This window comes from Archocentrus centrarchus, unplaced genomic scaffold, assembly GCF_007364275.1.
Source record: "Archocentrus centrarchus isolate MPI-CPG fArcCen1 unplaced genomic scaffold, fArcCen1 scaffold_35_ctg1, whole genome shotgun sequence".
NCBI classification, from domain to species: Eukaryota; Metazoa; Chordata; class Actinopteri; order Cichliformes; family Cichlidae; genus Archocentrus; species Archocentrus centrarchus.
Window position 1 is genome coordinate 3,834,179 of NW_022060262.1, and position 16,534 is coordinate 3,850,712.

The 16,534-nt window shown below is 41.5% G+C and overlaps 1 protein-coding gene across 1 annotated transcript in view; it reads left to right on the forward strand.

The window, feature by feature from the left end:
- Positions 1–4,115: 4,115 nt before the first annotated feature.
- The window catches only part of LOC115776627 (5-hydroxytryptamine receptor 3A-like), an 83,019-nt gene continuing 70,600 nt past the window's right edge, over positions 4,116–16,534 (forward strand). The window contains exons 1-2 of the mRNA XM_030724353.1: positions 4,116–4,173; positions 4,847–4,915. Coding sequence (XP_030580213.1) covers positions 4,137–4,173; positions 4,847–4,915 — 106 coding nt within the window. The 5' untranslated portion in view covers positions 4,116–4,136. The remainder of the gene's footprint in view (positions 4,174–4,846; positions 4,916–16,534) is intronic.

Genomic DNA, 16,534 nt, shown 5'->3' on the forward strand with positions numbered 1-16,534 from the left:
ATGGTTTTGGAAGTAAACGCTTTTTAAATGGATTTTAAGCATTGTTGGTTTTTTTATTTTTATTTTTTGTTTAGTAACTCCTGCCAGTACTGCGTGTGGCCCACATTAAATCTGTATTTTCCAGATGTGTATTAAACGCCTGTCCAAAAGGGTTTTTTCTTGGTCCTCTTGACAACATAAGAGACATGCAAATCAAAATTTGGGATTTTTTTTTTCCTGATATTGTAAAATATGATGTAACATAAAATGTAAATTTTATGAACATTTCTTATCATGTATTACAGTAATGTTGTAAATGTCACTGAATACATGCTGTGTGCATATGTAACACAACATAAAGTTAATATGCAAAGACAAGATCATCAGCAGATAAAAATATTGGGCTTTTGCAAGTATATTTCACAGATGGATTTTTCAGGGCCCAGTCTTGCCCATTTACAGAGTTATGCAACGAGTTTGGATATAAAGTCTTTAGCCGAATATATATTAGGATATAATCCAGAAATTAACCGGCTGAGTATCTGGAATAAGAATTTTTTTCAGGGTCCAGTCTTATTATGCAGAATTCTCCAAAACGCTACAGATCAGTTGTGCATTCTTCAGGATATTCTTTGTATCTGTGTCAAATGCAGAGATATTATTACCTCAGTACTGTATTTTAGAGAATTTATTCCAGTGCCAGATGACACACAACAATTAGTTAAACTGTAGGAATGTCTTAAAGACCTGACCTCTAATTTCCTGCTTTTAAATTTAGATTAAACTGAAGTTATTGTACTCAGCCCTAAAAATCTTAGAAACATGGTGTCTGACCAGATATTTACTCTGGACGGCATTACCTCCAGTTGCTCATAGGGGGTCATTTTGACTGTTGAGTTTTCTCTGTAATTACTGCAGGGTCTTTACCTTATAATATAAAGCAGCTTGAGGTGAATGTTTTTTGTTATTTGGCACTGAATTGAGTTGAATTGAATTGAATGGAATTTGGTGCTAAGAAAATAAACTAGAAATGAAATTGAATATGGGTCATTTGAGTTGCTGGAAAAAAAAAAAAAAACATTGGTATTTAGATTAGAGGACTTAGAAGGAATCTTAAAAGAATCTTTTGTTACCAACCTTACATGTGGATGTCTAATGAAAAAGTATTATATTTCATTATCTTTTTAAGCCGAGTGTGAAGCAGCTGGCATGAGAATCAGCACCTCTAAGTCTGAGGCCGGAAAAGGGTGGAGTGCCCATTCCTGCTCAGGGACGAGTTGCTGCCCCAGGTGAAGGAGTATCTCGGGGTCTTGTTCACAAGTGGTGGGAGAAGGGAGCTGGACATTGACGGACAGATCGAGGCTGCATCTGCAGTGATGCTGATGTTGCACCTGTCTGTCGAGGTGAAGAGGGAGCTGAGTGTGAAAGAGAAGCTTTCGATTTATTGGTCAATCTACATCCCTACCCTCACATATGGTCACGAGCTTTGGGTAGTGACCAACAGACTGAGATCGCGAATACAAGAAACAGAAATGAGCTTCCTCCACAGGGTGGCTTGCCTCTCCCTTAGAGAGAGGCTGAGGAGTGCAGCCATTCAGAGTAGAGCCGCTGCTCCTCCACATTGAAAGGAGCCAGCTGAGGTGGTTCAGGCATCTGGCTAGGATGCTTCCTGGGCACCTCTTGGGTGAAGTGTTCCAGACATGTCCTACCAGAAGGAAGCCGTGGCGCAGACGCAGAACACACTGGAGAGATTATATCTCTTGGCTGGCCTGGAAAGTCTTGGAGTCCCCCAGTATGATCTGGAGTAGGTGACTGGGGTGAGGGAGGTCGTGGCTTCTCTGTTTTGTGATGGATGGATGGATGGATGGATATTTACCCAGCAAGCTAGGTAAAACTGATAATGTCAGAAACTGACTAAAGCGCGTGCAATTGTCCAGGTGAAAGTAGGTGCCAGAGTAAAGTGAACTTAAAATTTGTTATTAGGAAACAATTTCTGCTTGTTTAGATCTGATTACAATAAGGGGAAAAAAATAACTCTATTATTTTTTCACCATTTCAAACTATGATTTCTCCTGATGGAGCACTAAACTGTGGTCTCTCCACCTCCCTGCTTCTTACATCTTCTGGCAGATGACAATTAACTCTTGAAAGCTTTTACCCACATCCTGATTTTAGCAGAGCCACTGAGGAAATGTGTTGTTACACAGATAGAGGCTCAATATATAGCAATTACTTACTGACTGTAGCATTAAGACAGTTTGCCATCAGGCAAAGCAAATCCAAGAGAGTTGGGATGCTGTAAAAAAAATGTGAATAACAGAATGCAATGATTTGTACATCTCAGAGCCAACTCCTTTTATTCACAATAGCATATGATGATACTTTATTGATCCCACAATGGGGAAATTACAGTTAACAGAACACCATCCAAGAAGACAACCAGAACAAACATGGGGAGACAGGTGAACTGTGGCCATGCTGCCCCCCTTCTGGAGGCGCTGCCATTAAAAAGACAGAAACAATAGTGAAAACATATAGGGATGAGTGAGGGAAAAAAACATCCCATACTTTGTATACATACTCACATACACAGAATATAGAAATAATCAAATGAATAAACAGAAAAAAAAGTACCACTTTAAGAAAAATATCAGTTCATTTTGAATCTGATGGCAGCAGCATGTCTCCAAAGCTGGGCTGTGGCAACAAAAGGCTGGAAAAGTCCAATGAAAACGGTTATAAATGGTTATAAAAAAGAGCATTTAGTAAATTTCATAGTAAAGATGTGCAGAGGTTTAATTTGTAAACATCTGCATCTACAAATTGTGGAACAATTTCTTCAGTGTCATCATCTACAGTATATAATACCAAAGGATTGAGAGAATATGGAGAACTCTCAACAGAAGGGACGGGCCTGAAAATCAGCAGTGGATGTTTGTGATCTTTGGGCCCTCAGGTGGCCCTGTATTAAAAACAGATGTGATTCAAGCATGGAAATCAGTGCACAGCCTCAGGAATATTTTCAATAATTTTCAATTATGCGTGTGGAAATTTTCTTTAAAAAAGGAAAGTTTGCATCCAAACTCACCATCAGATTCACGACACGTCTATACTGGCCAGTTTTGTTCTTACAGCTGTGGCAGTGACGCAGACATATTCCAAATCCACAGGTTTCTGCTCCCTGCCTACAATCTGCATACTATCTCAATACCTTCACACCCCCTTATGCCCCCTGTGTGTGAGGAGGTAGAGAGGATAAAACAACTTTCTCAAGAAATGACCTCTTTGCCGTTGTTGCAGGATGTGGTTTGTGATGTCTTCTATTTCCCAGAAGAATTAAATTATTGAGCTATTTGTCTGTTAGTGTTATCAGGAGCACTAAGAGTAAATAATTAGTTTGAGGCAGGATTTTCATTTGTTGCAGTTCAGACAAAGATAATGCAAGGCTGATCCAGCATTTGTAATATTTTTCAGCATTTTTAAGAGGCTGTAATTGAAGTTAAAATCTCTGTTGCCAATGTGAAGTGGGGGGGAAGGGTCCTGAGCTCAGAGAGTGGCAGGATTGTTAATTTATTCCAGATGATTATGTATTTAGAGATTTTATAATCCCGGGTTATACTGAAAGTTTCTTGTAATCAGATATGTGGATCTCTAGATATAATAATAATAAATCATTGGCATATAAAGGCTTTGTTGTGTGTATTCTTGTCGTTTATTTCTTTTATTTTTTCTGATGCTGCAGCAAGTGGTTCAGTGAATATGGGAGTTAAAGATGGACAGAGAAGGCATCATTGTGTGGTTCCCCTGGGAAGTGTCAGATGTCTGTGATGTGACCCCGTTTGTGGTTATTGTGGCCCTGGGTGAAGTGTTTTTATCCAGTGGATGATCAGCTCTCAAAAATCACATCTGTGCAGGGTACTGCATAGAAATGAGCAGTTTACTTTATCAAATGCATTTTCTGTGTCTAAATTAGGGGCGAGACTTATTAAGCTGAATAATCTTCAAACATGCCTGCCCACCCTCTGGCCAATTGGTCTTTTCATTTACCCCTCCCTCTTCTACAGTAAGGCAAAGTCCTTTAACAGACATAAATAGAGCAGGAAGCATCTGCAGACATCACAGAGGACGGACGTGTTTACAGAGCTGTGACAGCAAAAATGATCACAGATTTCTTCTTTCTGCTCTTACTCATAGGTAAGCTAAGATTATTCTGTCTGATTTAACACAGGTGATCATTTCTGCTATTTTTATTATTATTATTTATTTAAATTCAGGAACACTTTGTTTTTTATTCTAATAGATAAAAAAATCTGTTTAAGTTAATAAATTAAATTAATATAATATTTTTATATCACTGTGTAGCTTACTAAATCAGCCTTTAAGATATCTGGAAATATACAATCAAATTCTAAACAACCTTTTTTCCTTAAATTTCTTGTATCTACTGACTGAACCACTCACAATGTTTCACAGTCCTAATGTGCATTTTAGAGATCTATAATTAAGAAACATTGAAAAACCTGCAGAAAATGTGTCAAAAATGAATAAATAAAATAAAACTCCTTGGTAACTGTTCATTTGTAGAAGCAACTTAATAGGAGAATCAGCTGGATTGGTGAAAGGAAAAAGAGGATTGTTTGGAAAATAGGATGCTGGGAGTTTGGTGGGCATAAAAGACATTAACATAACTCTTGCCTCCCTTCATTGGCTTCCAGTGAAATTTAGACTTATGTATCTATATTTGTAGGTATGTAAAATTACATCACATTTTCTTTGTATATAACATTTGGATTTTTCTGTAATGTGACACACTCTGCAAATGTCTGTGTGAACTATGCTAAAGATTTTTTACTCTTTTTTTTGTCAGGTGGACATGGCTCCAGTTCAGAGCTACAAGATGGTGATCAACAAATAACCAATGAGACCATTATCAGAGGTACTATTATTTTATTAAATGCTGTAAAAATCAACTTGAACATACACACATTATGTACATGAGAAAAGTATTTTTACATACTGTATTTTTTTAACAAATAAATAAATGGTATCAACACAGAAACGTGGCAAAGGAAGCACACCATCTTTCAGTTCAAAGCTTTTACATATTAGGTCATAACTGTTACTTTGAGTTTTTTACTTGTGAAGGAAGGCGTCATAAACACTTTAGTTTTCATTTAAAAGATTTTATATAAAATATCATGTACATGGATCCTCTCGGCTCAGAAAATTGCAGTGTGCAAGCAGTTAGCTACTACCAACCTTACCGAGAAGCTAACTTAACGTTTTATTTTCCTGCTAATCACAACCCTATTGGTTCAAAAGAGGTGGGGGCGGGACTATGGTTTAGACCTTGCCTTTCCTTTGTTGGTGCACGGGCTGGTCCCAGCCCCCCCGGCACAGCCAATCGGCAGCACAGAAACCCTGAACAGGAAAACATCTACAGACCAGACCACACTCTCCTTAAGAAGATGTGGCTATTTTGCATTTTCTGAAGCAGTGGGAGAGTGACATTTTTACTGTTCACTTTTCACTTTAATATGTGTGTGATTTTAGCAAAGTTATCAGGGATCTTCGTACAAAACATATTCTCCAAAGCCGTGACGGTTGAACAACAAGATTAATATATATTTATACAGCTGTGGAAAACAATCTAGGGCGAGACTATGCTGTAGTAACGTGAGACTTCAACGCGAACCCCGCCAGTATCGTGCAAGGCGGTGAGTCAGTGATTGTTAGACATTTTAGTAATTAATTTTCTTAGCCAGCTCAGTTATAGACAACTTTAAAGGCTATAAAATTTATATTAGCTAGATAGTCACTAACTGAAGCGCACTGGAGGACGGCGAAGAGGATCTGGACAGTCTGCAGATTTATATTGACGAGTGTTTCGAGTGAGTTGTCATGGGTAAAACAGACAAGACGCCGACTCCCTCCGGAAACAAAGCAGTGCCATCCACCAAGAGGAGTCGCCTTGAAGATTCCCCAGAGGCTGCTTCTTCACATTCCAGCGAAGTGGTGGATATTTTGGAGTCCATAGACAACAAACTGTCCAGGTTCGACGCTCGCCTTTCCATTCTGGAAATTCTCCATAAGGAGTTTCAGGCTCTCCGCGAGTCTGTAGAGTTTAGCCAGCAGCAGGTGGAAACGCTTGCTGCGGAAAACGCCGTCCTCAGAGAGTCGGTGAATTCCCTCACCGAGGGAATGACCCGGCTCTCCGAGGAAAATAAGAAGAAGAAACCGTCATCGAGCTCCAGGCCCGTACCATGAGAGACAACCTCGTGTTTTCAGGAATACCGGAGAAGGCTGAAGAAGACCCGGAGACAACAGTGAAGGAATTTATTCAAACCTACCTGAAGCTCCCGGAGGACACAGTGAAGACCATCACCTTCGATCGTGTTCACCGCATAGGACCCAAGCGACCCGGAGGACACAGACCCAGACTGATCGTGGCCAAATCTGAGCATTTCAAGCAAAAAGATCTGGCGAAGAGCCGCGGCCGGGAGCTGAAAGGAACGGACTTTAGCGTTAATGACCAGTTTCCCAAGGAGATCCTGGAGCGACGCAGGGTCCTGTTCCCGATCCGGAAAAAACACATCCAAGGAGGCTCCCGAGCTGTCATCACGGTGGATAAACTTTACATGAACGGACAGTTGTACCGCGACCAGGAAACCAGGAAACATGGCTGTACTGATCTAACAGGTGATCACGAAGCTGAAGTTGGTTTCTGATTGCAGCTTCTGATTCGGGAAATGGGTAAAGGGCCATTCCACTTAATTTTTCACTACCTTCAGCATCTTTAATCTGCTCTAGTTAAAAATCTACAACACCTACACACTTCAAACCTGGATTAGATTATTCTAAACTGATAGCAGAATAATTTAAACCAAGTTTGTGATTTGTGAAACCTTTATCTGATTTGTGAAACTTCAACAAAAGGCGATTTCCGCACCTTTCTTCCGTCTGGATCACATTAGAACTGCTCCAGCTCCAACACTTACACACTTGAAACCTGGACTAGATTTTTCTATCGTACTGGCTAAATAATTAGACCACAATGAAAAGAAAAGTCAAAATAGTGTGTGGTAGTATGACAAGTCCTAGTTAAAACCATAAACATGCCAAACTTCAAACTTGTAAACACTTTTATTTCACAGCTTTTCTTTGATTTTAGAGATTTGATCATCTCTCTATTTCTGCTCGTAGTTGCATGAGAAGCTCTCCTCTCTCACTGTAAAAAAGGCATTAAGTTATGAATCACTTGAATTCTTTTTCTGTTTTTTATGCATGATTATTTTTGGATTGTCATATTGCTTCAGTCCTTTTAATTCTCTTACCTCTCCTCCACTTGGCCATGTTCAATTTGTTCCACTGCCTCAGCCCTGGTTAGTGCTCTGGTGTTTTCCAGTGCATTTATAGATGCCTGCGTTACATGCAAAAATGTAATGGTAAAAACTGTTTTCTAAAAATACAAATATTTACTTTACATTCTAATAAAGGTTACAAAGGGTTTACGCTAACATGTTTCATTATTTCAGACCCTGCTTCACCTCACCTATTTCTACCTATCTTTGTTGTGACCAGTGGACTTTCAAACAACAGATTTCTTTTGAAAAATGTTTTTGTTGCACTACTAGTCTTTTTCCATAAGTCAATGAGCATGAAGAACAGGTGCTAATGACCTCATTATTTTACTCAGGTGTGTTAAAGCAGGACAGCGGCCCTGGAGCCCTGGATTTGAACCCCCCCCCAACCTAAAGGAAGCCTTACCTTAAAAAAAGGTCAATTAAACCTAATAATACATACATTTCAATTGAGAGTAGTAATCAAACAAGCCAGTAAAGTTCAGATTATTATTCTGTCATGGCCGGGGATGAAACGGGTGAGGAAGGGCAAACACGCAGGACTCCAGAGGTCGGCATAACATAAAGGGTATTTATTTAGTTAGGGGGGAAAGAATACAAAAACCTTGGAAGGGAGACGGAGGGCAGACACAGGGAGCACAGGAACATGCTGGCACAATACATCAGCAACGTGACAAGGAACACATGGAAACTGAGGGCTTAAATACACCATGGGTAATCAGGGTAAGAGGAAACAGCAGGGCACAGCAGGTGAAGCAAATGAAACTAATAACACAGGGGAAGCAAAACTAAACACAAAGCACAGGGAAAACCAAACTGTCAAAACAAAACAGGAAGTGACAAACCAAGGTACACGCTGACTCAACAGGGGAACTGGCATACAGACACAAAACCATAGATACAGGGGGAGACAGGGACAAAGGGAACAAGAATCAAAACATACTGGGGACAAAAACTCAGGAAATACGAAACACAAAACACAAAATGCTGGGCAACGGCCCAGACCGTGACATATTCACACTTGTTCCAAGCAGTTTGGGGCTGGGTTGGCTGCTTCCCTGGGGTGCTGCTGGCTCTGTGCTGATACCCGCTTGCCCACAACTGGTGTCCATGTGAGTTCTGTGTGTGTGCATGTGAATGTGTGACGGTCATATGTGTGAGCATGAGTAAGCGGCAGGACCAGACGGGGTACTGGGCAAGGTATTAAAGGCTTGTGCTGACCAGCTCTCTGGAGTCACTCACAAGGATTTTTAACATCTCCCTGAAGCAGGGTACTGTTCCATCCTGCTTGAAAGCAGCCACCATTATTCCCGTGCCCAAGAAAGCCCCCATAAGCAGCCTCAATGACTACAGACCGGTGGCACTGACCTCTGTGGTCATGAAATGCTGTAGCCCCTTAACTGGCAAGGGCCCGGTGACGGGCCGTTTGTAGTCCCTTTTATATGGCAGGCTAGACCCTCCCATTTTTATTGACACGTCATTCGGCCAATCATGTAACTGGCTGCACCAAATCACCTGACAAAGCTACGTGACGCCCTCTGAGTATTATTGGCTCTGGGAAACCCATTTCTTAACATGATTGGCCGAATGAGGTGTCAGTCAAAATGGGCGGGTCTAGCCTGCCATATAAATGCACTTCATTCGGCCCGCGGACCAGACGCAGCCGATTAATAGGCTATGAAATGGGTTGTTCAGAGCCAATAATAACAAGAAGGCGTTATGTAGTTTTTGTCAGGTGATTTTTTTGCTGCCAGTTAAGGGGTTAAGAGGCTTATCCTTCACCACCTCAAATCCTGCCTCCCCCAGAGCTTTGACCAGTATCAGTTTGCTTATAGGGCGAACAGGTCAACAGCTGATGCCATCACCACTGTCATACATGCTGCTGCCAGTCACACAGAGAAAAAAGGGAATTACGTCAGGATGGTTTTTGTTGATTTTAGCTCGTCATTTAACACCATTCTGCCGAGCATTCTTGTCAAGAAGCTGACCGACTTGGGGTTCCCTCCCCTCATCTGTGACTGGATCTACAGCTTTCTGACAGATCGCCCACAGACAGTGAGAGTGGGGACCTCCAGATCCTCCACCCAAACGCTCAGCACCGGCTCACTCCAGGGCTGTGTGTTAACCCCTTCCTCTACGCTCTATACACACATGACTGTGTCCCCCATCACCAGTCAAATATCATAGTTAAATTTAGAATAGAATAGAATAGAATGCCTTTATTGTCATTATACAGGATGTACAATGAGATTGGAGGGCCACTCCTGTTCAGTGCCATGTAACAGAAAATCAAACTCTCTAAAATAAAAATATTATAAAAATATTATAATCTAGTATGATCAATATAATCAAGAGATATACAGAAATAAACAATGTGTAAAATATACAAAAAATAGAATGTATAAAAATATATACATACATTGGTGCATCTGTACATTGTAAGAAAAGTAAATATGTGTATACATATAATAATGAAGATGATGAATATTGCACTTGGTGAATGAATATTGCACTAGTGAATGAATACTGGATATTACACAATATAGGAATGTCAGATATTGTTCAGTATGAATAATATAATATTGCACAGTTACAGTGGGTGAGTGTGTGAGTTCAGGGTGGTGATTGCTCTGGTGAAGAAACTGTTCTTGAGTCTGTTTGTTCTGGCTTTGATGCACCTGTAGCGCCTGCCAGAGGGCAGCAGGTCAAACAGGTCAAAGCCAGGGTGTGAGCTGTCCTTGATGATGTTCCTGGCTCTGCTGATGCAGCGGGAGGTGTAGATGTCCATCAGGGAGGGGAGAGGGCAGCCAACGATTCTTTGTGCTGTCTTGACTACCCTCTGAAGCCTGACCCTGTCTGCCTCAGTGCAGCTGCCGTACCATACTGTGATACAGTACGTCAGCAGGCTCTCAATGGATGAGCGGTAGAAGGTCAGCAGCAGGTTTGAGTCCAAGTTGTTCTTCCTGAGGACCCTCAGGAAGTGAAGTCGCTGCTGAGCCTTCTTGATAACAGCTGTGATGTTATCTGACCAAGAGAGATCAGCAGAGATGAGGACACCAAGAAACCTGAAGGTGTGGACCCTCTCCACATGCTCGCCGTTGATGTAGAGGGGAGCTGGGTCAGTCCTGTGCTTCCTGAAGTCGATGATGATCTCTTTGGTTTTCATGGTGTTCAGTACCAGGTTGTTCTCTGAACACCAGGCTGTCAACTTCAAGACCTCCTCTCTGTAAGCTGCCTCATCTCCCTTCGAGATGAGTCCGACCACTGTGGTGTCGTCAGCAAATTTGACGATGAGGTTGTTATTGTGGGCCGGACTGCAGTCATGGGTGTAGAGGCAGTACAGGAGGGGGCTCAGCACACAGCCCTGTGGGGAGCCAGTGCTCAGTGTGCGGGTGGAGGAGAGATGGGGGCCAAGTCTCACAGTCTGGGGCCGGTTGGTTAAGAAGTCCTTGATCCAGGAACATGTGAGAGGGGGGAGGCCCAGGGTGTGCAGTTTGGTGGTGAGAATGTCCGGGATGATTGTGTTGAACGCTGAGCTGTAATCCACAAAGAGCATGCGAGCGTAGCTCTGCTGCTGCTCCAAGTGGCTCAACACAGAGTGCAGCGCTACAGCGATGGCGTCCTCTGTGGATCTGTTTGCTCGATACGCAAACTGATGGGTGTCGAAAGTGGGGGGCAGGTGGTCTTTGATGTGCTGGAGAACCAGCCTCTCAAAGCACTTCATGATTACCGGTGTGAGGGCCACAGGGCGGTAATCATTTAGGCTGGTGACAGATGACCTTTTGGGGACAGGGATGATTGTTGATGATATAACGGTGGTGGGTCTCATCTCTAATGGCAATGAGACAAAGTACAGGGAAGAGGTTCACAGGCTGGTAGCCAATCTTGTGCTGAACACCAGCAAAACCAAGGAAATGGTGATGGACTGGAGGATGAAGACTGTGGGTCATGCCCCACTGCAGATAGATGGTGTCTGCGTGGAGAGAGTCCCCTATTTCAAGTTTCTTGGGCTGCATGTGGCTGACAACCTAACGTGGTCTACCAACACATCAGCAGTGGTTGCCAAGGCTCAGCAGAGGCTACACTTCTTAAGACTATTAAAAAAATGCCACCTGGAGGTAAACCTGCTGCAGACTTTCTATCGCTCCACAATAGAAAGTGTGCTGGGATACTGCATCACAGTGTGGTATGCTGGCTGTACTGCAAGGGACAGAAAGGCCCTGCAGAGCGTTGTTTGTGGACAGCGGGGCCTGACTTTGTGGCTTGCTGAGCCTTGGCACCTGTGGGACATGGTTGCGGAGGGTGGGAGTCACCCCTCCCTATCGCTCCCTACCGCTTCCCGCTGATTGCCACTGCCCGTGGGTCCCGGGGTTCATGGTCGGATGTCTTGGCGTGGTTCTTGGCCCGCTCCCTTGGTGGTTGTGGCTTGGGGATGGCTCGGGCATCTTTGGCGTGGGGGGGGCTTTGCTGGGTGTTGGGCGGTTCTCGGGTGCCTGGGGCCTTGGGGCCGCATTCTCGGCTCGTGCGGGAGCTGCCGGCCTGCGGGTGGGGGTTGGCTGCTCATTGCCTCTGGCTCTCTGGACTCTTGTCGTTTGACCGTGGGGGGGGTCCATATGGGGTCTCCCTCCTTTCTCCTCTGGGGTGTGTGTGCAGTTGCCATCAGGATGTGTGGCCTCCCGTCTTCTGAGGTCCTGGTGGGCCATGGATAGGCCGCGTCCCCTGGGTCCTTCCCTGTTCACCTCTGGATCACGGGGGGTGTGGTTGCAGTTTCTTGCCCCCATTGGTGAGTACGTTCCATGACAGAGGCACATACACACATTATTTTCAAGCAACAGCAGGATTGTGTGTGTGTGTGTATATGTATGTGCATGTGTATAGATTTGTGGATGTGTGTATGTATGTATGTGTGTATATCATTCTTTGATTATTCTTTTCTCCCCTTTGCTTTTTGCTTTTGTTTGTTTTTTCTTTTCTTTTCTCTTTCTCACTCTTTTTTCCTGCCCTTTCCTTTCTACCTGTCAGGCCTGGTGTAAATAAACAAAATAAAATTAAAATACAAACATTAACAAGAGTAGCCTACTGGAAAACTTACAGAGCTATTCTTGGAAAAGCAAATATGTTTGGTACACCAGAGCATTCGGATCATATTCCGATTGCGAAAACTGCCAGACATGACAGGCTTAAAAAAAAACAAAACAAAAAAAAACAAAAAACAATCTGGCGACTACTGGGCTCACATTTTATTTGCTCTCTGCCTCTCTATGTAATTCTTCGACCCACTGCTTCAGCCACTACTTAGTTATTTTAGTTATTTCATTATTTAATCCAACTAATAATTTATCAGTTAACCAACAACTATCTTGTTCCATCAAAAAAGAACATGGCAGCATGTTTGCAAAGTTGCATCTAAACAAACTGCAAGACATCTGGACCAAAGTGGAGATATTTGGTCAAAGTGCACAACGCCAAATTTGGAGAGGACCAAACACAGCATTTCAGCACAAACACCTCATATCAACTGTCAACATGGTGGTGGTGGAGGAGGGGTCATATGAGTTTGCTTTGCAGGGACAGGACCTGGGTAACTTGCAGTTATTGAGATGACCATGAAGTCCTCTATATACCAAAGTATTATAGAGTTAAATATGAGACCATCTGTCCAACATCTAAAGAAAAGAATCAAGGTGCTGCAATGGTCCAATCAAAGTTCAGACCTTAACCTGACTGAAATATGTGGTGGGACCTTTAGAGAGCTCTGCTTAAATGAATGACCATAAACCTCACTGAGCTGAAGCAATGTTGTAAAGAAGAGTGGACCAAAATTCCCTCACAGCAATGTGAGTGATGGAGAACAATAACTGTTACTGCTGCTAAATGTTGTTCTACAAGCTGTTGAGTCATGGCACCTACTTGGTTTTTTCCATACAGTTTTTCTGCATTTTCGCTTATGTCATTAAATAAATAATGACATGACGTAACATGTCATGTGCTGTTCATCTGAGTTTTTACATAATTGTGGAACCTAATAAAAAGAGGACAGTGTTTTTATTATGTTCTGATATGTAAAACCTAAGAATTGAAGGAGGATGTGTTTTTCACAAAATTGTATTATAAAATCTATACATCAAACACATATGCATGCATTTTGGGTTTCTTTAAAGTCTAAAATACTGAAATATTTCAGTTACTAAAATATGTGACATTTTATTTAAAAAAATAATGAATTAGCTCAAGCAATCAGCACTGACTACACATAACCAGATAAAGATTTCCTGCAAAAGTCTAAATGACAGCTTTTTGAAAAAAAAAACAAAAAAAAAAAACATTTGCGATGCATAAAACTAAAAATATGTGATTCCACACTTACTATTCAAGTCTGTCTTTGTATATTTTATGTACTTCCTTACAAAAAAAAAAATGTTGGTGCATTGTCTAAAATGTAAATTAAAAACAATGCAATTTGCAAATCTCAAACCCATAGATTATTCACTATAGAACATAGAAAACATAAAAATTTTAAGCTGAGAAAATATACCATTTTAAGCTGTTAAGCTTATTTTAGATTTTATGACAGCAACACACTTTAAAAAGGTTGGGATAAGGCCATATTTCACACTGTGTAGTATACACGCTTCTTTTAACTAAGGAAAATAATTGTTGGGATTTTAGGAGAGGAATTCTTTCCCATTCTTGTCCGATACAGGATTCTAGCTGCTCAGCAGTCCCACATCCTTGTTCTAAAAGTTTTCAGTGGTAATAGCCATAGTCCAGGGTCCTGTGGGCCCTGTGTGTTTTTATTTTTGTTTTATTTTATCTGTTCTGGGTTTCTTTTGTTGTGGGGTTTGGTCATGTTTTGATTTTCTAGTTCCTTGTGTTTCTGGGTGTTCTGTATCAGGTCTGCCTCTTTGTTCCTTCATCTCACTTCCTGTTTTATTTTGATAGTCATCTGGTCCCTGGGTGTTGTGTTCAGTTTTGCTTCCCCTTGTCTCGTCAATGTAATTTGGTTCACCTGTGTTCCCAGCTGTTTCCACTCCCCTCATTATCCCCTGGTGTATTTAAGTCCTGTGTTTTCTATGCCTGTTTTCACATCCTTGTCATTGCCTTGTCGTCATTGGTCTCCTACTGTGTGTCTCTGCTCTGGATTTATGATTTCGCTTCAGTCTCGTCAAGTGTTTTGTTTTCCAGTCTGTAGTTTTTGCCACTCGTCCCGTCCAGTCCGGCTTTTTGTTTGCCAATAAAGCTGAGTTTAAAGTTTTACCTGCCTGGCGTATCCTGTATTGGGGTCCTCTTCCTGTCTACCACACAGTCGTTGCATGACAGGTTCCTTCTCAGATGTGCAGGCTGCTAATTTCATAGGCACTAAATCACCCCCGTGCCATCAGAGATCCGGGCTTTTGAGCTGAGTGCTGATAAGAAGTCGGATGGTCCCTCTCCTCTTTAGTCCAGAGGATGCAGCATCCATGTTTTCCCCAAATGAATTGCAAATTTTAATTCATCTGATGACAGAACAGTTTCCCTCTTTCCCTCAGTCCATTAAACATGAGCTTTGACCCAGAGGAGACAGTGTCTGAATCGCTTGTGACTTCTTCAAACTGTGTATACAGAGAATGAGTTCTGGACGTGTTCCTGAGACCATGCACTGATTTGCATAGTAAAATCATTCCTATTTTTAATTCCTGATGACCTGAAGCTTTCTCCCTTGCACACAGCAATTTCTCCAGATTCTCAGAATCTTCTGATATTATAGTATGTACTTGGATTATCTTGACTTGAGGAACATTATTCTAAATCTGTTTTACAGTTTGTACATGCAGTTTTTTCCAGATTCCAAGGCCTAGAATTTTTCTCAGCAGACAGTGTGAGGGCCAGATGCTCTCGTAAAGTAAAATGAAATTAATATTGTATCCTAAGTAATAAATCATTCGATAAATCAATTTTCCTTTCAAATTTATACTATTTGTAATGATGTCATGTGCAAGTCTTGCACTTACATGTTCTTCTTAAGCTGACGGTTGTTATGGAGACACAAGTGTGTCTGCAAGTGTGTACAGTTGTGCTCATTATAGATATAATGACTCACTCACTCTTTTATAATGAGCACGAGAAACAAAGGTTACGAGTGCAACAAGTTTATCTTGGCACAATCTATTTCTCAGAAGCTGTTTCTGTAGCAGATTTTTTAAAAAGAATATAGAAACATGAAGAGTGAGATGCAAAACCTTCTAAATCTGCCTGGACACCTTTCTTTTATAAGAGCATTTTCTTCTATCTGGACCTTATGGTAAATTTTAGTAATTTCCTTTCACTGATGATGGCGAGCTGCCTTTTTTTCAAAAAATGTAAATATAGTAATTTACCTGCTTTTTTAATAAATAATATATAATTTTTTGAAGCCAAACCAGTAAAAACTTCAGTCTGTCCTCTGCCCAGTGTGAATGATGGCAAAAGGTGCACATATCAGGCAATGATTAAAAAGTTGTAGTTGTAACCACATGCGGGTACACCCTGAGCCGCTGATCCACCTACCTGTCTGATCCCCCACAAGCAGACCATGTGAAAGACCCCCAAAGCACAGCAAAGGAGATGGTCCCACACACAGGCTGGGGAGTACACTCTGCAGCCAGTAACGATCCTTCCACAGGTTCACCGACGGAAATCTCATGACGACTTTTACTTCCTATAGGTAGACAAGTTCGATCACCAAAAATTTTTCTACACAAAACAAGTCTAGACTCACATTTATGGAGCTAAATTGGGGCCATAAAGTTTGTTCAAAAAAAAAAATTGAAACTGAAGAATTATTTTGAACCTGAAAAAAAATTTTAAACAGGAAGAAAAAAGTTTTGCAACTGAAAAAAAAAAAAAAAAAAAGTGAAACTGGAAAAAAATTTCAAAACTACTTTTCAGATTCAAGTTGGTTTTTTTTTTGTTTTTTTTGTTTTTTTGCATTTTCAGATTTTTTTTTCAGGTTCAAACTTATGGCCCTGTTTTGGTGTGGGGGACGGCGCCTCAGGCATGATTCCACACCCCCCCGTCATCTGAGGCGCCGCCCTCCACGCCAAAACAGGGCCATAAGTTTGAACCTGAAAAAAAAATCTGAAACTGCGAAAAAAAAAAAAAATCTGAAATTGCAAAAGAAAAATCTTGAATCTGGAAAGAATTTTTTTTTTTTTTAAGTTTTCCATCTTTTCTTT